This window comes from Cryptosporidium ryanae, assembly GCF_009792415.1.
Source record: "Cryptosporidium ryanae isolate 45019 chromosome Unknown contig_21, whole genome shotgun sequence".
Taxonomy (NCBI): domain Eukaryota; phylum Apicomplexa; class Conoidasida; order Eucoccidiorida; family Cryptosporidiidae; genus Cryptosporidium; species Cryptosporidium ryanae.
In genome coordinates, this window is record NW_027125551.1 from 1 (window position 1) to 27,196 (window position 27,196).

The 27,196-nt window shown below is 32.9% G+C and overlaps 9 protein-coding genes across 9 annotated transcripts; 4 read left to right on the forward strand and 5 right to left on the reverse strand.

Annotated features, from left to right (window-relative positions):
- Positions 1–41: 41 nt before the first annotated feature.
- On the forward strand, positions 42–14,826 carry FG386_001111 (uncharacterized protein; the record flags this gene model as incomplete). The annotated part of the gene is made up of 3 exons (XM_067340504.1): positions 42–5,802; positions 5,830–14,746; positions 14,790–14,826. Coding segments are annotated over 3 exons (14,715 nt in total), but the record flags the coding sequence as incomplete, so codon positions are not given.
- A 43-nt stretch (positions 14,827–14,869) lies between these two features.
- Positions 14,870–15,526, reverse strand: FG386_001162 (tRNA intron endonuclease; the record flags this gene model as incomplete). The annotated part of the gene is made up of 1 exon (XM_067340555.1): positions 14,870–15,526. One exon carries the CDS (start codon positions 15,524–15,526, stop codon positions 14,870–14,872), a length of 657 nt encoding a protein of 218 aa, XP_067196623.1.
- A 429-nt stretch (positions 15,527–15,955) lies between these two features.
- On the reverse strand, positions 15,956–16,227 carry FG386_001173 (uncharacterized protein; the record flags this gene model as incomplete). Its single annotated transcript, XM_067340566.1, has 2 exons — positions 15,956–16,039; positions 16,129–16,227. The coding sequence occupies 2 exons, from the start codon at positions 16,225–16,227 to the stop codon at positions 15,956–15,958; spliced, it is 183 nt and encodes a 60-aa protein (XP_067196634.1).
- A 1,502-nt stretch (positions 16,228–17,729) lies between these two features.
- On the forward strand, positions 17,730–18,290 carry FG386_001184 (uncharacterized protein; the record flags this gene model as incomplete). The annotated part of the gene is made up of 1 exon (XM_067340577.1): positions 17,730–18,290. The coding sequence occupies one exon, from the start codon at positions 17,730–17,732 to the stop codon at positions 18,288–18,290; it is 561 nt and encodes a 186-aa protein (XP_067196645.1).
- Positions 18,291–18,378: 88 nt separating this feature from the next.
- FG386_001195 (uncharacterized protein) lies at positions 18,379–19,032 on the reverse strand (the record flags this gene model as incomplete). Its single annotated transcript, XM_067340588.1, has 1 exon — positions 18,379–19,032. One exon carries the CDS (start codon positions 19,030–19,032, stop codon positions 18,379–18,381), a length of 654 nt encoding a protein of 217 aa, XP_067196656.1.
- Positions 19,033–19,197: 165 nt separating this feature from the next.
- Positions 19,198–20,541, reverse strand: FG386_001206 (uncharacterized protein; the record flags this gene model as incomplete). The annotated part of the gene is made up of 1 exon (XM_067340599.1): positions 19,198–20,541. One exon carries the CDS (start codon positions 20,539–20,541, stop codon positions 19,198–19,200), a length of 1,344 nt encoding a protein of 447 aa, XP_067196667.1.
- A 523-nt stretch (positions 20,542–21,064) lies between these two features.
- FG386_001217 (uncharacterized protein) lies at positions 21,065–24,070 on the reverse strand (the record flags this gene model as incomplete). The annotated part of the gene is made up of 1 exon (XM_067340610.1): positions 21,065–24,070. One exon carries the CDS (start codon positions 24,068–24,070, stop codon positions 21,065–21,067), a length of 3,006 nt encoding a protein of 1,001 aa, XP_067196678.1.
- Positions 24,071–25,166: 1,096 nt separating this feature from the next.
- Positions 25,167–25,715, forward strand: FG386_001228 (thymidylate kinase; the record flags this gene model as incomplete). The annotated part of the gene is made up of 1 exon (XM_067340621.1): positions 25,167–25,715. The coding sequence occupies one exon, from the start codon at positions 25,167–25,169 to the stop codon at positions 25,713–25,715; it is 549 nt and encodes a 182-aa protein (XP_067196689.1).
- A 531-nt stretch (positions 25,716–26,246) lies between these two features.
- On the forward strand, positions 26,247–26,972 carry FG386_001239 (uncharacterized protein; the record flags this gene model as incomplete). The annotated part of the gene is made up of 1 exon (XM_067340632.1): positions 26,247–26,972. One exon carries the CDS (start codon positions 26,247–26,249, stop codon positions 26,970–26,972), a length of 726 nt encoding a protein of 241 aa, XP_067196700.1.
- Between the last annotated feature and the right edge of the window lie 224 nt (positions 26,973–27,196).

Consider the following 27,196-nt stretch of genomic DNA (forward strand, 5'->3'; position numbering starts at 1 on the left):
TTGAATTTGTGAATGGAATATTACTAAAATCTATAAAAGAAGGACATTGGTTAATACTTGACGAAATAAATCTGGCTTCCATAGACATACTGCAGAGACTTATACCTATATTAAACAGAGAAGACGAAAATATGATTAAGTTTAACCATTCTAGTGATCTGAAGGTAGTAGATAATAGTGTAAACAACAATACGAATTTCGTTGGTAGTAACAAAGAAGGAATTAATTTAGTTAGTGAGGAAGGCGAAAATTACTTAATAATACCTGAAAAAGGCAATGAAAATATAAAGATACACCCTAGGTTCCGTTTATTTTCGTGTATGAATCCGCCTATTTTACCTATAGAAGACAGTAACAGCAAAAGCAAAAATAGAGATATTTTGTTTTTAAACACAAAAACAACATCAGGCAAAAAAGAATTGCCACAGTTAATAAGGTCGCTTTACACTGAGTACTTTGTAGATGAGTTGAGCGAGAGAAAAGACTTGGAAGACATTGTATATAATAATTTAAAAGATCTAGTGCTAACAAGCAGAATCAAAGTATCATTAATTGTAGACATATACTTGGAATTAAAGAGACTAGGCAATACAAACGAGATAACTATAGGAGTAGAAGGTAACGGTCATGGAATACCAAATTACTCACTTAGAACATTCACAAATTGTTTGAATTACATGAGAAGACTGTTGATATTGCAAAATAATTGGAGAAAAAACCAAAACAAGATAAAGATAATAGAAGCAATTAATAACGAAAAAGAGATAAAGAGTGGAGATAGTATAATACAAAATAATATATTGAAAATGGACATATTAGAAGTAATTTACAATGGTATTATGATGAGTTTTGCAACACCATTAACAAATGAATCTCATAAAAAAGTTGATTTATTGACAAAAAGAATGCTTAACTTTAAAACAAGTATTAATGCCAATAGTTCTAAAAATGAAGATGAAAGATTGAATAACTACATATTATTTTCAGCACCTAAAGTGTCAAATAATAAAGTGGAGAACGAAAAATACTTACTTATAAATAATTATATAATAAGTATGGGTAACAACGATAAATATAACTTTAAATTGAGTGATAATATAAACAATGAATTTATATTAACGCCATATGTATTGAATAATATGAATATGATACTCAGGATACTGTCAGGTTCAAGAAATGCAATATTAATAGAAGGTGAAACATCTACGGGTAAAACATCACTAATCAAGTACATATCAAAACTAACAAATCACAAATTTGTTCGTATAAATAATCACGAGCATACAGACATTGAAGAATATTTTGGCAGATATATACCGAATAATCGAGGTGAATTGGAGTTTGTGGAAGGTCCATTAATAAATTCTATTAGAAATGGTTATTGGCTAGTGCTTGATGAGCTTAATTTAGCACCAAGCGAAGTGCTGGAATCTTTAAATAGATTGCTGGACAGCAATAGAGAATTGTATATACCAGAAACAGGTGAAGTTATAAAGGCTCATGATGATTTTCAGTTATTCGCAACTCAAAATCCTGCAGGTGGTATTTATGGTGGTAGAAAATTACTATCACAAGCATTTAGGAACAGATTCATTGAAATTTATTTTGATGAAATACCATGTAAAGAATTGGAGATAATTATCTCAAAAAGATGCAATCTTCCAGATTCATATTCTCAACTTATGGTTAAGGTTTACACAGAACTTAGAAGACATAGATCGAATTCACAAATGTTTTCAGGAGACTATAGTTTTATTACAGTGAGGGATTTGTTGAGATGGGGAAACAGACTAATGTGTATAAATAATAATGTATTGGACAAGAATAGTTTAGTAATAACAGGTTTTTATGTAATAGGGGAGAGAATAAGAGAACACGATGAGAAAATACAATTGGCTCAAGTACTATTAAATATATGTAAACCTATTGATATAAAGGACGCAAATAGCATTATTAATTACAGTACTCTTTCTGTTGATAATTATATTAATATTATAGAAACTTCTGAAATAAAAGAAATGGAGAATTTAGATTCAAGTACAAGAAAGAAGAGAAGAAAAGAAGACAATATGGATAGAGGCAAGAATAACTCAAAAATATCACTTAATAAATTAATAAGTGACAACAGTGAGTATGTACTTACTGATTCTTTTAGGAGAATGATAACATTGGTAAATGACTGTATTGTTTATGATGAACCAGTACTTTTGGTTGGATCTACTGGATGTGGTAAGACAAGTATATTTCAATTATTATCTACGTTATATGGTAAACAATTGTACATTATAAATTGCCATCAACAAATAGAAACATCTGATATGCTAGGATCATTAAGACCTGTAAGAAGTAGAGTATTGAGATTAACTCAGGAACTAAACAATTTCATTATAGAATTGAATCATATGTCAAATGTGGAAATTGAAATTAAGAATTCAACCTTTGAAAGAATACATAGTATAATACAATTGATAAATAGCAGTGAAAATAATCATTGTGAAAACTATTTATTATCTTTTAATAATGAAATAGGTAAATTGATGGATCACATAGTAAATTTGAAGGCAAACAATAACATTGAGAATTCGGAATTAAGTATACTAATAAACAAGATAAAGGAAGAAGTTGACTTATATATAGATAATGTTGATGATAATAGGGGATTATTTGAGTGGAAAGATGGTCCAATAATAAAAGCAATGAAAACAGGAAACTATGTATTATTGGACGAAATAAATTTATGTGATGATTCAGTTATAGAAAGATTAAATTCATTGTTAGAGGACAACAAGGTTGGAGGAGGTACAAGCAGGAATAATAATACAAGAATAATACATCTAACAGAAAAAGGATGTGGTGAAGATGATATCATAATAAAGTCACATAAAGACTTTAGAATATTTGCAACTATGAATCCAAGTGGCGATTATGGAAAAAGAGAGTTATCTCCAGCATTAAGAAATAGATTTAATGAGATATTTATTCCTTCATTGTCAATATACAAGTTAAGATACGATATTAAAAAATTGGTTATTAAAAGAGTAGCAAAACTATTAAATAATATAGAAAATAAGGAATTAATAGACAAATTATCAGAATGTTTGATAATGTTTTCAATATTATATGAAAATGATGTAAAAAAGGACAGTATACTTGAAATAAGTAAAGATAGGTTGAAGGATGAAGATTGTTATTTTAGGCCACTAATAGAAAATAAAGTAAATGTTTACATAAACAATAACAATATATACTTAAATAATGAGGATAGTGAAATAAGCGAATTTACAATAAGGGACATATTGTCTTGGTGTGATTTTATAAATAATAATTATGAAAATGTATCTAATTATTACATAAAAAATAAGAATAAGATAGAAAATTATATAAATGTAGGTAATAGCAATGAGTTTAATTTAATTTTGGAAATTTTGATAATAAACGAGCTAATAGTACAAGGAGCAAATATGTTAATAATAGACGGGTTATGTGGTGATTTAAATAATGATAAAAAAGATCACAACATAGGTACCAATTACAATAGTTTATATTTAGAGTATAATATGAGATTAATAAATATTATAGTAATAGTGCTGGTAAATCCGTTATTAAACAACAATAAAACAAGTGAGATAATAATGAATTTATTGGTAAATAGGTTTATAACAGAGAATGGATTAAATTGGATAGGAAGTGGAGAAATAATTTTAGGAGAGAATACAGAAAATACAGGTAGCTATAATAGAGAAATAGTATTGATTAACGAAATAGACAATAATATAGAGGTTGGTCCTTTTTATGTTAGAAGAAAAACAGCTAATATTAGAGATAAAGACAATAAGTTAAATTTTACATTTGAATCAAAAACTACATTAAGAAATATGTCAAGTATTATACGTTCAATGAGTATATCAAAACCAATATTATTACAGGGATCCCCAGGTATAGGTAAGACTGCAATCATATTAACACTGTCTAAAATTGTGGGAGTTAATTTACATAGGATAAATATGAGTGAACAAACAGATTTTTCTGATCTATTTGGTTGTGAAGTTCCAATAAATAAAATGAATAATGATAAAGAATGTGCAAATAAAGGCAATTTAATTAATTGGATGGACGGTATATTATTACACGCAATGAAAAACGGGGACTGGGTAATATTGGATGAATTGAATTTGGCGACACAACAAATATTAGAGGGGTTGAATAGTATAATGGATCACAGAAGAAATATATATATACCCGAAATAGGCCAAACAATTGTATGTCATGAAAGCTTTCGTATATTTGCAACTCAAAATCCTGTAAAAACAGGAAATAGTGGAAGAAAAAGGTTGCCACAAAGTTTTTTAAATCGATTTATAAAGATTAATATAAATAAGTTGAATATGAATGATTACTGTATTATATGCAATCATTTGTTTGGTAATAATAGATATATAACAAAGGAATTAATACAATTATGCATTGAAATAACTAGGAATATACAGTTATTAGGTAATAATAAAACATTTAACAGCACTAATTGGGAATGGAATTTAAGAGATATAATTAGATTGCTTAGGTTTATTCAATTGAATATAAATATGAGAATTGAAAATGTTGCAAAGGATGAGGGGAATTACAATGATGAAGTACTAATAGTAAATATATTGTATAATTCATTTGAGAGTGTATATTTATCAAGAATGAAAAACACGAGTGATTATAATGAGATGAATAAATTAATATTAAGTAATTTAATTGATTATTTAAACATTGAACAGGATAAAAAAATAATAAATAGTATTGAAGATAATATATTAAAGCTTAATAAAACCTTTTTGGATTATTTAAGAGAAAATGTTGTTTTATGTCATTATAATAATAAAATTAATAGTGATTGTGGTAAAACAATATTTAATAATAGTGAGAATCAAAATAATGTATTAATTGACTTGAATGTAATACCATTAAGAGAAAAGAGATACATATATAATATAACAGAGAGTGTAATTCTTGGTGAGAATGTCATATTAAATTGTACTAATAGCAACGATATGGAATTAATGGTTAAATATATAAAGTTAGTTTCAAAACATGTATTTGAAGATGTTAGAGTAAATGTTGTAAATATATTATTTTCGTTAGATGCAAATGATTTAATAGGTAATTATCAACAATATAATAATACAGTAATATTAAATGAAATAAATGAATTGTTATTATCGTTAAAAGTACTGGATAGTAGTAATAACGATAATATCAACATTTCACTTATGGATAGATTAAAGATGAAAAAGTTGCAAAATGAAATAACAAGTAATATAGAATATAATGAGCATTACTATAGTAATGTAAATGAATATATAAAAATGTTGAATAATAGTGACAATATTAGTATAATTAAAGAAATAAAGCTTAGACTTGAGAAATTAAAAGTAGCTCACAATGCCAATGTTGATGAAAATAACGGTAATGAAACTGGTCCGAATTTCCAGTATATGTATTCAACAATAATAGATTCAATAAAAAAAGGCGAATGGTTAGTAATAAACAACATAAATAACTGTTCTTCGGCACTACTAGATAGGTTAAATTCATTATTAGAAGATAAAGAAAATGACTTGTTTATTATAGAATCAGGTGTGCCTGAATATATAAAAAGAGACAAAAGATTTCGTTTGTTTTTAATAAATAATGGTAGCATACACAATAATTACATAAGTAATGCATTGATAAATCGTTGCATTGAAATAAATATCGATTTTGAATTTCACAGAAATAATTCTGATATTGAATATCAAATAAAATTGGATAATAATGGTAACTATAAATTTAAATTATGTTTAGAAAAATGTTTATTTTACGTATTATGCAACTTTGACTATGGTTTAAATTGTAAATTGTGTACTGAAAGATTAATAAATCACATAATATACAACTGCAAATGTTACAACCGTTTAGTTTTAGATCGTATTCAATATGAATCAAATATAAATAGTAGTGGAATTAACGATAAGCTGTATGAGATAGTAATGATAGTGAGTATATTAATATATGGTATAAATAATTATTTAAAGGAGAATATAATAATACATTCTAATAGTATTAAGGACAAAAATGAGTGTTTATGCACAAATAAAATATTATCACTATTGTTAAGTGATAAATTTGATGACAATAAAGATTGTTATAATGAACATATCTTTGATATAATAGATAAAAAACCACTATTTATTGGTTGGATGAATAATTTATTATTAAATTCAATAATCGTAAACATTACGAACAAATTCGAGGATAATATACTAAAGACGTCACTAATTGAATTATTTGAACAGTACGGATTAATTGGGAATAATAAAGGTAGATTATTTCAATTTTATTTGGACATATTTGATACAATATATAATGATTTTGAAAAAATTAGAATGACATTAGGTGTTGATGATTTTTCTTTTTACTTAAAAAATAACAAATTCCTAAGTAGTAATAATTTAATAAGTGAAATATATAAAGATAAAAGCATTTCCAAATATGATCATTTAAAAGAAGATTATCGCGTTTTATTGTTATCACTAATGGAAATATACAAAAATAAAGATATTGAAGATATTCATAATATCTTGAGCATAAATTACATGTTCTCATTATATATGAAAGACTTGATAAATGAATATAATTTCAATGAGAATATTATTTTTTTAAAGAACATAGAAACAATAGATCATGATGGTGGCATTTACAGTGTATATGTAAATTCAATAATAAGTACAATATCAAGTATATACAATAAAAATTACAATGGTAAATACTATGATAATGATATGCCTTTTGATATTAATATTATTCATATGTTGAGAAAAATTTCAATTATAAACAATTATGATGAAACATATAATAAATTGTTGTGTTCAATATATAGGATTTTATTTAATCCGTTAATTCAAATAGATATAAGCAATGTATTGAACAAGATAATTAAAGACAATAATGTATTTATCTACAGTTTGAATATAAATAATATATATAAAGATAACAAAAGTCAAGAATGTTTCTATTATTCATTAAGAAGGTATTTCAATAACGAAATAAATAGTTATAGTTTTGATTATAACAGTGTAGAAAGGGAATTATACAATAAATTAATACATTACTCCAATTACTTTGATATTGAATATATTAAAAAAATGGTTATTGACATATTAAAAACAGTGTTAATGGGTATAGAGGAAGCGAGTAATACACTACTTGAGGAATATACAAATATATTAGAATTAATTGAATTACTAATATATAATGTTTTAGTATTGAACGAGAGTATTGAATGCGAGTTAACACCAAAAATAATATTGGATACATTTAGTAAATTAATAAACAAAGGTGTATATATTGAAGTCATTAATATACTATTACTTAAATTGAGGAGCATAAAATATGATAAAATAAATAATTTAAAAATGATGATAGACAATGATGTAAAAATAATACCAAAAGATCACACATATATAAAAACTATATACAATCCAAATAATTATGTAGGTGATGGTATAATCATAAATTATGAAAATTTAATGTTGCAAGAAAATATAATCAACAGTAAAGAAATTAATAGTATATTAAGTTATTTTTTAAACAAGAACATTAAAATCACTGATATACTGAGGTTTTTTACACATATTAGACTGTGTAATTTAGAGTTTTTGGACTACATTTACAACAAAAATACGAGCATAAATAAAAATAAATGGGAGAAAGTATTAATTGAAGCAAATAGTTTAAACTGTCACATGAAATCAATAACCGAGGGAAATAATACGATTAATGGCATTAGTGATGAGAGTTCCGATTTAGGCGTTCTGATTAATGTTGACTATTATATTCACATTAAATATGTAATATACATTATTGAAGAGTTGATTTTTGGACATAATAAAGATAATGTAAAATGTGAATTTTATGACAAATTAATGTACTATATCAACTATATAAATGAGTTATACTTTAAAACAAGCAATGAAGTTAGTTTAAATCACCATTATTTATCTATAATGGCAGAAGCAATTAATATAATATCAATACACGATTCATTTGAATTATACAAAGATTATATTTCACATAAAGGTGACGACAATCAGACTTTAAATATAGATGAAATCAATAAAGGCCAGAAGAATGTTGCGTATTATTATTTACTAAATATTAAGACAAGACTAAATAATGTAGAAGATAAAGCCAGGTTGAGCAGAGAAATATTAAACATAAAAGGTATATTGAGGAAAATAAAAGAAAATATTATTGTAGAGGAAGTTAAAGTTGATTTTGATAATAATAATAATATAGTTAAGAATGAATTTTTAATAAAGTTGCTATTGAAGTATGACAATCAGAATTCATTATTGATACTATTTTTGAACAAAATATACGACAAATTTGTGAATGTTAAATTTAAGAATATAGATGAAATAAACAGGGAGCTTTTTAATATGCACTATATATTTGAAAATCAATTAGTAGAATTAAAAGAAGACAGAGTGAATGGTATATTGGAGGGAGAAATATTGTTAATATTGAAAGTTCAATTATACAATGCATTTTATTATATAGATTATGTTAATAATGTAAAAATAGATTGTGGCACAGTGGCAAACAAAGTTTGTGATAAAATAGTAAATGCACTGTACAAGAAATTTTTCGGAAACGAGTACAAATGTGATGAAATGTTGACTTTTGATTTGAAAAATGAAATTAATAATATAAATAATCTTGTGAAAGACTTGGAGGATAAAAATCTGAATGTTTTATTCTCAAATTACTTGGACTATATTGTTCAAGTACTGAATAATAAAGAATTAGATAATATTGATCAAAGTAAAGGAATAATGTCAGATATATTACTCAAAACCTGTATAATAAACCTGAACTTACCAACACATTACCACTATAAGAATTTGATGTATATAGATGAAAACAGTCTACATGAGGAATATTGTAAAAAAATAAAGACTGCTCAAAAATACGTAAGCAAAGAAATAGAATGGCATAAATGCAGTTATTATCATCACCATAATAACTATGAAGACATTTTCAATGACGAAATTAGAAATAATTATGGTGGTGCAAATGTAATTAGAATTAAAAAAGAGGAGAATGAGTTAAATAAAGGTGTTGGCGATGTTTCTTATATAAAGAAAACTATAAAAGAGATATTGCAATTATTACTGGATAATGAATTAATAAGAAAAATAAGTAACGGAATGATTTTGAAGAATTTCAGTACAAGAACAAACTTATTAGATATTGGTGTGAATTTGGCGACACTATATGAAAATATGGTAATATTGGTGCATAACATAATATATAAAAATTATGGTAGATTTTTTGACGGTTGCATAAAGTATCTATATAATGATATTGTGAATCCAGTAATTTTTTTATTAAATTCATTGATATATTCCGTGTATTTATATTTAAAATACAATATTGAAAGTGTTATAACAAAAGATTCGCTTTTTGACAACGTTATTAATATAGAAAATGATCATAAAAATTTAAATGAATTAGTTTTGGTCTTAAATGATTACGAATTTAATAGTTATTTTGGCTTTAAAAGATACACAAATGATAAAACTGACATCAAACTGTGGAATTTAATAATGGATATGGGTGAGTATATATTTGAATATAATAACGATTTCATGCAAAAATATGATCGATATAATAAGTCATTTGAATATGAGAACAAAAGTGACAATAATGGCAGCGAGATGATTGAAAGCAATGTTAATGAGTCACTAGTATATAGGAACGATAATATAGACAAGTTTATAAAGGATAACAATATATTGGAGGAATTTGATACGATAAATAAGGTATTAAAAGACAATGAAAGTGATTCAAAATACTATAACATAAGATATGTATGTATGAGATTATTGGAAGTAATAATACTTAAAAATACAAGTAAAGAAGAATATACAGAGTACTTGTTTTACAACAAATATTACAACAGTGAAAATGTTGATATAGATATTTGGAAGTTTGTATTATTGTACTTGAATAAATATGTAAACAAAAATACTGATTTGAATAACAACAATATGAAAATACATATAGAGAGTGAATATTATGAACATGTCATAAATAGCAATGAATATGTAAAGTTTAGCGAATCATTAAATATCATATCGTTGGTAAATAGAATAAAGTTGATAGACAAACTGAACGAATTAGTCTTTAATATTAAGAAATTACTAGTGGAGTATGTAGATCAGCCTTTGCTAATACTGATAAAAGACGTCGTTGACAAAATATTTGAAATTAATTTAAGTCAGGTTAATGTTAACGACTTGATATGCTATTTAGATATTTTGCTACAAAGATTAATAAAATGGAACGAGTATATAAAGGAGGGAGTGAATATAAACATAGATATTAACAATAAAGTACTATTTGATTATATTGAGTATGTAAAAAATGCGATTTACCAGGTAAGGAAATTACAAATAAATTCATGGTTGAGTATATTATGCAAGATATATAAAAAATACAATTATAAATCTTGTTTTTCATTTGGTGATGTACTTATATTAATATCCAAAATAATTAATTATGAAGAGTTTAATTATGTGTTGGTGTATAACGCATTGATTGAGTATTTGAAGTATTCAACAATAGGCGAATTTCCACTACGTTTATTATTTATTAAATATTTACGCCAACTAATAAAACGGGAGAATAACAATGAAAGAATCAACAAATTGTTTAATATACTTAGTACAATAATAGGTGTTTATGACATAGTATACAAAAGAATACTGATAAATAATACAATCGAACTAAAAAACGTGGTAAGAGAGATAAAGGACATAATAAAATTATCACTTTGGGACGTTAGAGACTATATAAAGATAAAGAAGAACATAATGTCTACGCAGAGACAGTTAAAGAAAGTGCTAAATAATTACGATGAAAGATTGATGACAACAGTTGATAAATTGTCAGATAACAAAGAGAATTTAATATATTTATATCCAAGGTTAAGTGAGTATGTAAAGGAAGATAGCAACATTAATTATATAATTAAAGAGTTATCAAATGAGGACAATAGTAACAAGATGTACAAACAAAGACGATATAGAACTTTAATAGACAGTGATATATATAATGGAATAGAAAGGTTGAATAATGTTCACACTATAAGTGAGTTATATTATAACAACTTGGAATATTATTTGAATAAAGTGCCTTGCAATAGTGACTGTGATACTAGTATTACATTAATTATAAGCGAGTGCTTTATAATATTAAATAAGATAAAAGAGAATGAAGATAGTAACTACTATAATATTCAAAATATTGATAATCCGCTAATAAATTATAGAAGATTACTATCTATAGGAAACACATTGTTGCATACATTAATAGACAACAACCATAAATATAACGTAAATAAAGTGGAAATATATGATGTTCATAAGCATATATTTTCTGATTTGAATAATGGAAATGGTGATGACTCTTTGTGTATTAATATAGATAAGTTAATGATAAAGAAGGTGTATATTGCAGAATACATAAATTCAATACTGACTATATTAAATAAATTAAAGGAGTTGAGTGTATTGTTGTTGAAAAAGGAGATAAATATCGGGGATAGACTACTTGAGATAGAAAAGGTGAATATCATGATGAGTAAATTAGAAAATGTATTGTCAATATTTTGTAATTATGACTATGTGATACTTGACTATGATTTTTTGGACAACATATTAACTTTCGACAACAAGTTTAACTTTAATGTAAATTCTGTAGTGTTTGAGGTAAGAAACAAAGTATTGAATTCAAAATTATATGTTTTGGACACCATTGAGTGCCATATGAACAACAAATTAATACATGATTTGAGAGCATTTGTTGATAATAGGGATGATGTATGCCTCAAGTTCAATTTTAAAGAGGCTAACTTTGGAAATGATGTGAGGGGTGTATATGATTTACTGATTAATAAGATTTTCGGCGAACAAATGGGTGATGAAACAATAAAAGGAATAAGTATAAGATTAAAAGATGATGAGATAAAGGCGAAATTGAGGGTTTATGGATCATGTATAGATGACGAGTACGACAGGCTGTTGTTATTGTCAAAAGATACACTAAATTACATCAAGGGAATATACTTGTTATTGGAAAACAACTTCTTCAATATATGTGAAAAGAAGGAGGAGGAAAATGAGGACTGCGATATTGGAGGGGCAGAGGAGAATATTGAGTGGAAAGGAGGATGTGGATTCGGAGATAAGAGTAAAGAGGAGAATGATGTGAGGAACAAAGACATATCGGACGATTTAGATAACGATGACACTTTATTGGAAGGTCTAATGAACGACAAGAACGAAGAAAGTGAGGTTGATGTAGACAAGGACAACAACAATGCAATAGACACTGAATTGGATTTTAATTCAAAATATGAGGATTATAATGAAGATGGGAACGATAACAATAATGGTGAGAATGAGAGGGACGGAAATGAGGAGATTGATAGGATATTTGATGACGTAGATTTAGAGAACTCCAACTCAAAAATAGAGGATGTGGATGCAGGTGAAAAGGAAGACAAGGACGAGGAAGACAAGAACAAAAGAAGCGATAACATAGAGACCAAGGAAAGGAATAACCAAAGTAATACTGACAAGGAAAAGGACATTGTGTCAAAGACTGGGGAAAACGATGAAGGTGAAAAGGAAATAAAAGATGAATACAATAATAGCAAGGATGAACAGTGTAATGATGGGGACGGTAATGATGAAATAAATGAAAAAGACGCAAATAGTGATTTGGAAAACGTATTCGAGTATGAGGCGAGTAAAATTAGTTTGCAGGAGGAGAGTGAACACGGCGAGGATAGTGGAGTGGAGGGTGAGCCAGCGAGTGAATTTGAGTTGGATGACAAGGACTTTGATCAGGCTCAAGAGGACAGGAATGGCGGCGATGAATTATGCGAAAGTGAGTCATATGAGAATAGTGACGATGATATTGGTGATTTAGAAAGAGAGGAGTGCGAGGAAGGCGATATTGAAGAGTTCAAGGGCTCCAATGACGGCGGAGGTAATATGAAGGATGAGTTTGAAGGGAAAGAGGAGAAAGGAAGCATGGGTTTGGGAGACAAAAGCGAGGATGATGTTTCGGAAGAAGGAAACGAAGCCGATTTAAGGACTGAAGGGAAGAAAGAAGATGACATGAAGGAGGACAAGGGAGGAGACGAAGGCATTGGTGGGAGTGATTTGAAGGCCGAAAGCGGTTTGAACAGCAGTGAGGACCCCAAAATGGAAAAGGATGAAGAAGCCAAACCTGAGAAAAATGCAACAGAGAATCCGTTACTGTCAAGCGAGGAGGAGAAAGACAATATATTTAAAAAGATAAAAGAAATATTATTGAATAACGGGGATAATGGAGAGAGCGGAGATGCTGGTGAAGATGATACATACAAATTAGATGGAAATAAGGAGTTGGATGATGCGAATGATGATTCTGCGGTTACGGCTTCTGTGTTGGATAAGACAGACCGTGATGAAAATGGAAGTGACGGTGACGACGGTAACAGCGAAAGTAACTTTAATCTGGAAGAGGGTGGTGAAAGGGAGGACGAAGTGAGTAAAGACGACAGTGAGCAGGAAGGTGGGATGGAGAGGAGGGAGTTGGAGGATGATTTTAAGAAAAGCGAGTACGAATTGGATGTAAGAGATCAGGACGAAAATGGGAGTATCAGCGAATTGAGAGAAGAGAAGGACAGATTGGCGGAATATGACCACATAAAAAGAAAGAGAGACGATAGAATGGACAAAAAGGAAGTAAATGATGAATTGGGCGTTAGTGACGATAAAAGAGATGATTCAGATGTGTTCAAGAACGGTCAAATAGTGGGTGGGGACGATTCTGCAAAAGTCAATACAGAGAGTGGGATCAAGGGTGATGATCACTTTTGTGAAGGAAATAACTATTTGATTGAAAATAACACACAAGACTATATGAATATTTGGAACAGTATACAAAATGAGATACTGCCAATGGTAAATGTACTGACAAATCAATTAAGAATAATACTCGAGCCCACTATAAGAGGAAAAATGGAGGGTAGTTATAAGACGGGTAAAAAGCTGTCAATGAAGAAGGTTGTAGGATACATAGCATCTGAATATAGAAAAGATAGAATGTGGCTAAGGAGATCAAAACCGAGCAAAAGAGAATTTAATATATTAATGTGTATAGACAATTCGCACAGCATGAGCACAACAAAAAACGAGTATATGGCATTGCAATCGCTATTTATGATCATACAGTCACTGCAGAAAGTAGAGGCGGGTAATTTTGGCGTGTGCTCCTTTGCAGGTGATAACGTAAGGCAGTTGGTGGATATGACCAATCAAATAGGCAGCAGGGACGCGTTAAATCTATTAAGATGCGTGAACTTCAAGGAGGAATCTAAAGATTCGCATCAGAACAGTATACCTAACGTTTTAAAGTACTCGACGGACCTGTTGCACAGCTACAGCAACAGTGGAGGAAACGGAGTGTGTCACCAATTAATAATAATCATAACGGATGGCAGATTCAACAAGAACAAGGTAAATAGCTGTATAAACTATTCGATACAAAAGAAATGCATTCCTGTGCTGATTATCATAGACAACAGAGACAACAATGCGAGTTCGATATTTGACATGAAGTCGGTAGTTAAGGACGAAAACGGCAACATGACTGTAAAGCCGTACCTGGATCATTTTCCGTTCCCGTATTATTCAATTGTCCAGGACTACAAGAAACTCCCAAGTATACTATGTGAGTTAATAAAACAGTGGTTTGAGTTATCTGTATCTTGTTCGCTTTAATCTTACTTGATGACTTTAAGATTGTTTATACAGTTGTCAATATTAACATATTTAACCTCATTATTATCGAGTAAAAGAGCAATGATTAGCATTTTGTTTACCTTATTCGCCACTCTGACCCATAGTACCAGTTCCTGCATATCCAGTTTTGAGCCGTAACCGTGACTATTTTTACTACCGTTTTCATCTCTCAGTATTTGTACCAGAGCGAAGCTGTGACATTTGCTTGGATCTTTCTCGTACACCAGAAAGTCGCATCCGTATTTGGACCCTTGTTTGACAAAGTATCCGTGATTCAGCGTTAAATCCTCATACACGACTTTGTATGGACTCTCGTTTTTAGGCTCACTCAAGTCGTTAGAGTCAGTTCCGCCTGTCTCGCTTAATCCATCAAGATCTTTGTTTAAATCATCGCTTATAGGACCGCTGCTGTGGCCGTCCAGACGGTTTTCGCTCTGAATGTTGGCCTCCCTTCTATAGCTGCTAACAACGTTGAACTGATAGTCCATTACGGCTATGGGAAGGCCAAATTCACTATTTTGTTGACTGTAATTTCCAGGCAAAGTCCCAACTGGAGTTAAAATTACATTTTTGTCGCTTTTGAGTCTAATGTATTCCTCATAGTCAAGAGACAGCTCTGATAGCTCATTAATGTCCATTCCTTATATGTGCTACTTACTTTATGACAAAAACACGTACATTAATTAATAATGGTGGGGTTAAATTGTAATTTTCTTCAACATTAGCCGCGAATACTCATTTACACACCCCGTTGAGACAAAAGCCATTCACATGAAAAATGCTGAGCATTTCAGGGGGTTAGAGTCTAAGAGGTGAAAGGAAATGTTGGGATCAAACAGAAATTTAATACTAGGCCCAATAATAGGGAGGGACAGCAATATAATGTGGTAATGCAACAGCGGTGATTTATTTGAAAGTATACGTATAGTTTCGCGTTTGCATTAAACTGCCACATTATGATGCTCATTTTCTGGTTGTCACTATTATTGCGTTTGTATTTATCTACGTTTTTAATTCATACACGCCGTGTATTCGCTTACTTATCCAATTCCTCTTTTCTTTTTGTTTCACTCTTCGTCGCTTTCTTCTTTTTCCTCCTTCTCCTCTTTTATCTTGTCCTTCACAGCTCTGAGCAATTGCTTGTGTTTTTCCTGTATTAAAGACAAAAGTGATTCAGTGAAAATGAAGTGGTTGATGAGAATTCTTGCTTTTTCAAATGCAAGGGCTTTGATAAACTTACAATCGAATCCTGGATAACTAGTGCCTGATTGTCATCGTAAATAATTCTGTCATAGGGCGATATTATATTCAGCAATAAGTTCTGCTTCTTGGGATCCATGTACGTTTTAACAACCTCCTCTGCCTCCGACAACAAGCTGTCCAAGCCTCCAGCTCCGGGCTTTATTACGGTTGGATTGTCCACATGGGCAACTATAACTCCTGCGTTTTTAATTGCTTCCGGCTGCGTTATCGCTAATTTTCTCAGTTGTTTTATGTCCGAGCCTAACGCAAAAAACGGATTGTTTACAACCAGCTTCCTCTGCTCCTCCAATGCTCTATGCAGATTGAATTCTATGCCACACGCACTGCCAATGCACAATACAGCAAGTAGTACAGATAGTATACCCTTTTTACCCGGCATTCTCGCTCTTAGCTCCAGTATCTATCTTTGTCCTTTCTTTGTCGCTGTCAAGTTTAAGTAAAATATATATAATACGTAATTAGGAAATAAATGTATATTCGCACATTCACTGCCTTATTTTATTTGCATGCGATTTTTACAATGCCGGTACTGAAATTTTATTCTCTAACTTGCAAAACGCATGCGCTTGATTTTGCTTCCACATGCAATTTGTATTTCACGCAACGGTACTGATATAATTTTTTATTTAATGTTTCGCAAGGTGAGGACGGACATTGAAGTTTAGGAGAGGAGCACCTTTGCTTCCCTTTCGTGTCAGTCACAACGCCACTGCCTGGCCACAGTGCAAGGTTGGCTTTGTGGATGCGAGAACACGAGGACCGGCTCGCAATTCGCGATACTAGTGTGTGAGAGCAGCGAGTCATGTGGAGTTTCTGGCATTAAGACGACATCGGCGAAAAATGCGAGAAGCTAAAAGCTGCTGTTCAGAAGGGAGCGGCGTGTAGACGTGCGTAACCAAAGGTTTTCTCGCATTTGATCTGTATTTAAGGCGTTGACTCAACCAGAGGCTGCGATAGGCACGCTGCAGCCAGCTCTGGCTTGCTCTCAGGTTTAGTGCTCAGCTCTCGACTGGAAAGGGGTGGTTATGTTACCAGTGTCGCGATTTCGAAAAGTCATGCCTGTTGCACTAAAGTCCAGTGCGGGAACCCATGCTATTCCGGCTAAATCCAACCGCTCAGAACAGCTCTTATGCACGCAGAAAACAAAAGGCACATTGAGCTGTGGCTCCCGCACTTCGCCTTCCTCTACTGACGGTGCTCAACCCAGACGCATAGCTCTCAAGTGGAAAGAGAGAGAGTCTGGTCAAGAAACTGCTTTTGTTCCTCCGCAACCTCCAGCGGAACAGCGGAAAACGGGTTCTAAACACACCAAAGGTCCGAGTTTAGGTCTTAAATGCAACTTGCATGTATTTGTTTTTGGTTCAGGCGAACCGGAGTCGGGCGGGAACCCGCTTTGAAGGCAAACAAATTTTGATGGGGTTGGGGAAAGTGAAAAAATAATACAGAACGTATCATTGCAGGCAGGAATATTGAACGCAGAGGAGCCACCGCATAAACAAGTGTACGTTGGTGTTTCCTACGAAGCTCTGTCTTCGTCATCCGAGATCAGAAGAGTAAATTGTGGGAATTGTATTGAAAATGGAGGATAGTTTCGAAACGGCGAGGGAACTTGTGGAGAGCATAAAAAACGAGGCAAATGAACTGTATTCAAAAGGGGAGTTCGACGAGGCGATAAAGAGATACACGCAGGGCATAATGAATTGTCCGGAAGAAGAGAACAAGTTGTTGAGTGTATTGTATTCAAATAGAGCAGCCTGTCACATAATGTTGGAGAATTACGACGGCGCACTGGCCGATTCAAATGACTCAATAAGGTGTGATGACCAGTACACGAGGGCGTATTTAAGGCGTTTCACAGTTCTGGAGAAGAAAGAGAAGTGGCACGATGCGTTGAGGGACATAAATAAAGTATTTGAACTTGACGAGAACTACAAGAACGATGCGAGTTTGTACAGAAGATACAAAAAGGTCGAGCAAAACTCGAACGAACAGTTTAATAAAGAAAAGGACGAGATGGTTGGCAAGCTAAAGGACTTGGGGAACATGTTTTTAGGCAAGGTTGGTTTATCACTAGATAACTTTCAAGTTGAACAAAATCCACAAACAGGTTCATATAATATACAATTTAAGCAAAATTAGAATTTCGTTTTCTGAAAGGCATTGTCCTATAGATTGAGTTAAGCTTAAAAAATTAGTGAATTTCATCCTTTAAACTTTAATTTGTGAGTCAATCACTCAAGTCATTAATATCTAAGTTTTCGTTAACATTTTTCTTTATGTATGTTCCTGCAACTTGGGCATCCTTAAGCGCTAGTCTGGACTTCCAGTCGACCTTTTTAAAACCATAGATAAATTTCTTTTTTAAATTAATAAATCTGCCTTGAGTGTATTCCTTATTCACTTCGTCTATACTTATGTTTGGGGCTATTTGTCTAAATAAAACAGTGTTGTATACCACATCGTTTTCAATTCGAGTGCTAAAGAACACATTTATATCCTTCCTTTCATTGTCTATGAATGACATAATTAGCGAGACTTTAGAAAGCAGTTCGCCCTGTCTGTAAATGGACTCGTATATGTTGGGATAAACGTTGTAACCGTACCAGTCTGACTTTTTGGTGAATATAAATTCGTCGTATCCAAAACACAGTGGAATGAATTTTGCGTACCGGTAATATTGAGAAAGAATAGACGGAGTCGGTATTATAAGCTTTATGCTGTTGTATTTGATGTCAAGTAAGCACGTAATCATCGGACATCCTTGTCCAGGTTGTATAGCGTAGTATTGCGGATTATTTACACAAAGTAACTTAAACACGTCATAAGTTGGTATGTCAACTCTGTATACTTTTCCTTTTATAAGTAACTCTGCAACCTTCATTAGAAGACTGTCCCCCGGTATTATCACATTTGTTTGTGTCTGTGAGAACACAAATATTTCCGACAAATCCTGTCCTATATGTCTGCAAACCTTTGCCTGAACGTATCGTCCAATCTTTTTGTTTTCAGCATTAAAGAGAAAAGTTAGTGATTTAATTGAAGTAAATTAGTGTTTTGTTGTCTGAAAACTTACGTGATCGTCATTTATTTGGAACGTCTTGCTTACTGATATTGGCAATTCCGAAAACAAGCAGTCCGAGCCTCCTATGTTCGTGGACAGTCTCCACTCTATGACCTCTGCCTTGTATTTGCTTCCGATATGTGAGATGTCCTTGAATGTGATTATTTCGCCAGACTCAGATTGACCCGAAATAGATATGGGAAACAGCTTTGAGTATTTTTCCTTTTTCTTCTCATAGCTGTCGTTCTTCGCATCCATACTTTCCGTACTTAGGGAATCGCTGCCTCCATTCGCGCTACCTGAAGCCTCCTGGCCTAAGAATGAATCATCCACATAATTAATTTTTAGGTCCTTTCTTGTAAAAAAGTCCCTCTCCCGTTGCACCATTTTCTCCTCATATAAATTTGAAAGTTTGTTGTCGTCTATTTCGTTCTCGCTTTCATCCTCGTAGTCGAGACACCTCCCGTTGTTTTTACTCAGCTCTTTGTACTCATCCATTCTCTTCAAGATGTTCTTGTTTGAACCTATTATGTAGTCGCTAAATTCTATATAGTCTGCCACTGGTATCTTGACTTTGTCGCTGTGCAGTATAATGCCGTACATGAACGGAAAAAAGAACTCAAATGACTCGAGATCCTTTTGGTTTGTGAACTTGAACACAATCATCATGATCTCCACATTTGACTTCTTAGCGTCGTTCGAGTTGCCTCCTTCCCCATCAATCTCGCTCTTTATAAATAACTTGAGTATCTCACTCCCCAGAGTCTGAATAAAAAGAATATCACTCTTTTTTATTGACCTTAATGTTAAGCCGTCAATGCTTGCCAGTTCCAGCATGCACGGGTTCTTTCTCAATAAAAGTCTAAACGGCCCCTCGTAAGTCTCCTCCACTAGCAGTTTTATCTTGTATTCCGGCTCCGGGACCCTTGAATACGGCGGAATGTTCAACCTGCATCTTCTTGTGGTTGAAATCCTGTCTTTGAGGGAGATGTCATGCTCAACCTTCGTCTCCTTCGCATCGTAATCACGGCTTTCTTTTATTGCATCAAACTTCCGATCTGCGTCCCTCTTCGTTCCCTTGTGTTTACTCGCGTTTTTTGAATTATCAAGGCCTCCCGCACCGCTCCTCGCTCCTCCGTTGATCTCGTTTTTTAACTCCTTCGGAGCACCCTTGTCCTTTTCCCTTCCGGAGCCTCTACGCTTGCCTCCTTTGCTTGTTTTATGACCGTTTTCGCTCTGGTTGTGAGTCTTGTGTAAACCGTCTTTATTCTCTGCATTGCGCCTTCCTTGGGACATCCCATCCCCTGCCTTATCCATCGCGTTCCCCATTTTGGCTTTTCTGGAGTTTTAGTTGTGACTCGCACGCAACGCTTTTTGGTCCATGCTCACTCGCTCCTATATTTAGTCTTGTTCTTAACCTTCTTCTGCCACAGCATTAAATGCATGTATAGACCCTCCGCTCCCGCTTTCTTTCCTCTCGCAACACTGGCCGGAGATATGAGTCTGTCCTTTCCTTTAGCTTCTCCCTCTTTTTGTACATGTGACCACACTCGCTTCCCAGTATGGTCCTGTCTGTTCTAGACTTGACTTGTTAAAATTAAATTAGTTTTTGGCGCCCAAATTGCACATTACATGCATTTTCCCTTTGTTACTAACCTGCATGCTCCGTGCCTCTTCCGCGTAGAGCACGGCCAAATAGGATGGAAGGTACTTGTAGAAAGGAATACACATAACAAGCTGCGTGAAAGAGAGTTACACACAAGATTCAAGGCAAGTGGAAAGCGGAAAACAGGAGAAAACGAACTTAACACGAATGGAGTCGAAGGCGGCAAAATAAACCCGACAATTCAGACTATTTTTGTTTAAATACATCGGGCATTCTTATGCTCAACTTTGGAATCTTGGATGGAACATATGATACAACGTCGTGACAAGAGTTGAAATTGCTTTTTTTGTGCAGTAGATTGACTATGTTAGAGTCTGTAGAAACGGACCTCCAGGTAATTGCAGACATTCCAGAAGACTTGGCCTTGCTCTTGAGAAAGTATTCAATGTATCTCCAGTTGGATACGTTCTCTTGTCTCTTGTTCGAGTAATAATTGCCGCTGCATTTGTTGTAGTTGGAGCCAATCGGACTGTATCTGAATAACTTGCCGTTAACAACGTTTAGCACTTTTTTGGAGCCGAATGTCTCTTTTTTAAAGGAGTTATTTAAGACAGAAACCAATCCGTAGAAACAATATGTGTAAAGTGTTGAAAAGTACGATTCGCACATTCTTTCTGCCATATGTTGATGCGTTGAGTTCCCGGAGAAACCACCTGTACAGTTGTTGCCAACGCAGTTGGTGTTGTTAAAATTAACATTTGAGCCGTGGTTATAGTTGTGGTTCCCAGTGTTGCCGTGACTATTAGTGCCTAATGAGTCTCCGGTGTGGTAAGTTAAATGAGGATGCTCCAGCTGGTACATGGTGTCCATTTCTGAAATTCCTCTCAAAAAAAGAGAGTATATAGAGACATTGTCTTGAACATATGCATTGTCAATCATATACTGCGTGTCTCTGAATCCATTTGAATACTTTGTTTTACCGTTTATACGCAGTTCTTGGTTGTTTGCGACATCCACAACGTCTTTCAACGAAATGGTCTTGTTGTGATTAATAATAGTGTAGTCTTCATCTTCGGAGAATGAAATGACTGAAGTTACAACATCGTGAAGAACTCTGCACAAGTTGTTTAGTATGTTTAACTGCTCTTCTAAGAATCCGTATGTAGAATTGTTCCATATTTCATCTTTAATACTTGAAAAGTCGTGGTTCAGCATACATTTTTGAATAATTACAAGTGGAGTCTCTATAGTGGAGTCGACCAACACTGGCGAGTAGTAAAGTGAGAGTGTTTTCAAGGCACCCTCCACGTTGTCCTTAATACTGTGTCTAATTAAATGCATCCAGTGGAGCATATTTGATATCTTAAGTAAATTAGATCCAAATTGTACCATTAGTGCGTTGATTAACAGGGGGTTTTCAAACTTAGTGAACAGCTTGCAAAGCACGGAAGACTTTGATAACTCTTTAAATTTAACAACTTTTATCGAACTTAGCATGCAGTTACTGGTTCTTTTTTGAGAACTGTTTAATCCAATACCTGAATTGCCATAACTTCCGTTTGTTCCAGTTCCATCAAGTTTGTAAAGTGTGTAAGATCTGCTGCATCCGTAAGATCTGTTGCTTCCATTGCAGTGATTGAGTATATACTGGCCTATTTCAGATGCCTCTTCCAACACAAATATGATTGCACCTGGGTTTCTATTTGCTCCGAGTCCGCTTTTTCCACGGGACTTTTTCCCATCACCATTGGCCGTATCACAATGAAATGCATTCACACTGCTATAATATGAGTTTCTTATTTTAATCAAGTCATTAGGTTTGATTACGTTACTGCAGTCTGACATTATTGTGCACAAGGGAGGAGAAGGCTCTGCTTCACCAAATATTTTGAAAAAATGACCCTTTTTCCACTGTTTTATGATCGGATCTACAACATCTGAACCCTTGTACAACTTAACCTCGTAACCACATCCAATAGCCGTTAGTTCCGTAGAAACCTGAGCACCTACGTTGTTTGGTGATATGCACAAATATATCCCACACAGTTCGTCGCAGTAATGAATGCTAGAACAATAGACAGCACCACCACCAGGTCTGTTACTGCTGTTGCAACCACCTCCACTGCCGACAGTACTCCCACAAAGTGTCAATGGATTTCCTCCACCAAACAACGCCTCTTTTCCAAGCCCGGTATCAGACAAAAACGTCAAATCCTCGCAGTGAATTCTCAAATTCAACAGACTTGTATACAATTCATCCATCGAATCCCTGTTGCCTATTACTTCCCAAATAGTTCTGGGTCTGGTTAGATAAAGTATCCCCGTATTTTTATCGTTAGTTAATGATTTGGAGGCATTTAAACTGTTTACTGCTATGTCAAACTCTTCTCCCAAGAACTCCAATAGCTCTATTTCCGTTAATTTCAGCTGCTTTCCTATGTTAACCCCTCTTAGGTTATTTGAAACAACACAATTTTTGTCTTCATTCAAAGTATGTTTGCTTCCCTCAATGACTTTCATCACAGCATCACTCTTCTTTTCTTCTTCCGCGTTATTTCTCGTTTTAATGATCCTGTCCAGAACTTCGTTGTATGTTGATGAACAAACTACATAATCCGTTCTAGATGAGTAGTAGTTCAAGACTTTCGCACCGTACCACTCTAACTTTAATAACAGCTGATTTCTGCTGTGAAACAGATATTCATCGTTTTCTACCAGACAAATCTTCTTATCTTGAAAATAGTTTACCAAATTATTCATACATTGATTGTTTTTGTACCTTGAAACCAATTTTATCTCCTCTTTAATGCTTCCAACCAAGTAAAAATTGTCGCATTTTTTGTTATTATTGCCCTCTGGCTTAGTTCTTGGATTCAAAAACTCCTTTCTGTATATTGGGAACTCCTCAAAATATACTCTGTTTATGCCAAATTGCTCATTAAAGTAGTTCTGTCTTTTCAATGCATTGTTGCCTCTATTGCTTGAATTGCTTTTAGTTGTCAAACAACCGCTGCTGGATAAACTTATTACTGGTGAGACACTTTTATTTGCAGAATCGTTTGAAAACAATGGGGATTTTTGTTTGTGGAAAGGTTTGCTGTTTTTCCTTCTTCTTTTACTTTTAACGCTATTTTGTCCAAAATCTAACATTTTATTCCAGTTTAATATTGAATTAAGCTTCTGGTCCTTCTTATTATCGCCCTCAATCTCATCCTCAGTTACTGTATTTGGAGTCCTGTTCTCCATCTTCATTTCTTATTTTACGCTAACCTATTGAGTTTTCCATTCAAAAGTTTAATTCTCTCAAATATTCCTCAATTAATGGGGAAAAAATAGAATAAGCAAACAAATGCACGATCACCTGAATAAATGGTGGAGAAGCCTCTTTTAAAACCAACCTGAGCCAACCCAAATCCGCGAAAATCAGGGGGAAGAAAGCCAAAGTAACTTTAATTACAAGCTTATGTTGACTCGTTCGTCTTTAGGCTTTAAATTGGCCACAAAAGACGGGAAAGTGAAAAAGTGAAAATATCCTCCTTTTATTTCCTTCTCTCTTCTCCATCTAAGAACCCATTTCAGTTGAAAAGATAAATAAACCAAAAAATGTATCTACCATTCACCCATATATTTGCATGTGTTTTCGTTCTAGCTGCTTCTCTGGATGCGTAATATTTAATCTTGCACCTGTAGAAAAAATACGACCCTTATTTATTGTTATTACCGAAATAGTTGTGATAATAGTACTAATGTTATTATTAATTGTTGTGTCGCTATTGCTTATTTTAGGCGTTGCACATTATTACCCACATTTTCATGTAACTACAGGTTGGTTTTGGCGCCACAACACATGCTAAAAGAAAAGGTGGTTACATGGTACTGGTAATGAAATAAGAAGGGAGTATATATAAGGTGAGGGATAACGATAAACAAAAGGACGCGTACACAGTTTAGAGGCCAACAGAACATAGGGTGATAGACGGAAACACTTTGATTTTTGAATAGGTTATTATCGGAGTTGTGTTTATGGGAGCAGTTTTACAGAGTTCAATAAGTGAGTCTCTTTTTAGTGATAATTTTTATAGATAAGTTGAGCATGCCTTTGGAAGGAACGAATAGATGAGTAAAGAAGCATCTAATAGGGGTTTTTTTATCGTTTTAGAGGGTACGGACAGGTAAGTTTTAAATACTGGCACTGTATTTAAGGTAATAGCGATAATAGCCTTATGGTTGCTCAGTTATATATGCGAACAACAGTGTATTACTTTTCCTCATATGTATCACGTTTCTAAACTTAACTTTCTACGTAATTTTTACTTCTTTTAGATCTGGAAAGACGCTTCACTCAAATATGATATGTGATGAGTTGAGAAACAGAGGTGAAACATGCGTTCTTGTAGGATTTCCAGGTAATTTGACAACTAAAAATTCGTCCCTTGACTTTTACTTTTATGTAACTCCAGATAGAAAAACGGAGATAGGCAAAATACTAGATTTGTACTTGAGAAAGCAATTAAAGCTTCCACCCGAAGCATCACATTTACTGTTTTGTGCAAACAGGTGGGAGCTGAATGATTATATTAAAGGACAATTGGAAAGTGGAATACATGTTATTTGCGACAGATACTCATTTTCAGGCGTTGCTTATTCTTCAGGTGCAGTTAACATCGGAATTGAGTGGTGTAAATATCCGGAAAAAGGACTGGTATCACCTGATATAGTTTTATTTTTGGATGCTAATTTAGAGGTTTGTAGCGAAAGAACAGGGTTCGGCGAAGAAATATATGAGAACACTAAGGATCAACAAAAAGTTTACAATTCATATAAGCACTTTTCAAAGTACTCCTATTGGCACATTATTAATGCTTCCAGGGACCCACAGGTAGGTGTATGGAGGTGAAACGGGTAAATGGTTTATTTTGGCGCTCTGAGTTCGAGTTTATCTTATTTTTTTTGCCAAATATTCGTTTACTTTGTTCGTTGCGTAAATGACAACTGTTCACACACATTAACTCCCTTTTATCCAAACAAACACATATAAAAATAATCAATTTTTCAAAAAATCCCAGATCGTTTCAAAAGAAATTATTTCGCTGTTGGAAAACAAGCTTTTAAACAAGAAATTAGGGCCTCTGAAATGCCTATGGCAAGAATAGCCCATAAATGCATGTTGGCGCCACATTTAATAGATTAGACTTTCACTGGTCTAGAAATATTAGAAATAGAAAAGGGAATATAAGTAAAGCAATTATACACGTTATAGTGATTGTGGTACTTTGTGTGTAAAAATAATCGTGTAAAATATTAACATGAAGGATAGTTTTGGTTAACGTTTTTGAAGTGTAATCTTTTGAAATTGTTTGATTTGGTTTAGATTCAAAGTCAGTATAATTTTGGCTGAATATATGTTTAAGAGGAGAGGGGATTAATAATGTTTAGCAATTTGCTAAGAAGAGCGTTAGAATGTTGCAATTTGAGGGGAAAGATGGGTTATTTTGACGTGGATGACGAGTACACATTTCAGGATAATAATTATTGGACTAACGGTAATAATGGTTTTAGCAATATGAATTTTTCTAATTATTATTCATTCAAGCCAAATAATTCAATAAGGTATTTAACAAACAATCTGCATAGGAGATTCGGCACTGATCAATTATCCGTATTGCCTAAATTTGATGTGAACAAGTTAGTGAATTCAAATGACGTCAAAACAGCAAACTTTAACATTAATCGAGATGGATTTCAGATTGGTGTGGAGTTCTATAGGTTTATAGCAATGTTGAGCAGGGGATTTATGGTAAAGCAAGTGGTTGATTTCGGGTCTAGTGATATAAGATACATTTCAATTTCACTTTCGAACAACAAAAGTTTAATATTTGACAATTTTAGTGGGATTATTCTAGAGGTTCCCCTTAAATCGGTAATAGACGTGATTCAAAGTGAGGCAACTGGGGACGGCAAACCAAATACCACAGATTTTTCTATTAGAAAGGGTTATGAACCTATCAGGACAACAACTGACAGACTTTTTATTGTATCTATTGAAATATGCAATAACATAAAGTCCATTAGCTTGTGTTTTAATTCCAAGGAAGACTCTTCGAGTTTCTGTGAGAATCTCAAGGGACTAATTAGATACAACTACAAATTTTAGACACCAGTGTTGAGGCCAGTTTTCATGTAAACACCACGATTAAAGTTTGATCATTTCATGAAAAAAATGCTTACTGGCATAAGTGAGAGCAAGTCTACTGGAGACCAACCGCGAGTACAGAAAAACAAGTATTTGTCTTAGGAGCGAATTAGAAGAGAATCAGGTAGGCCACAAAAGAGCGAGGAAGAAAACGAAAACAAAAAAATTTAATAGTGATGAAACAG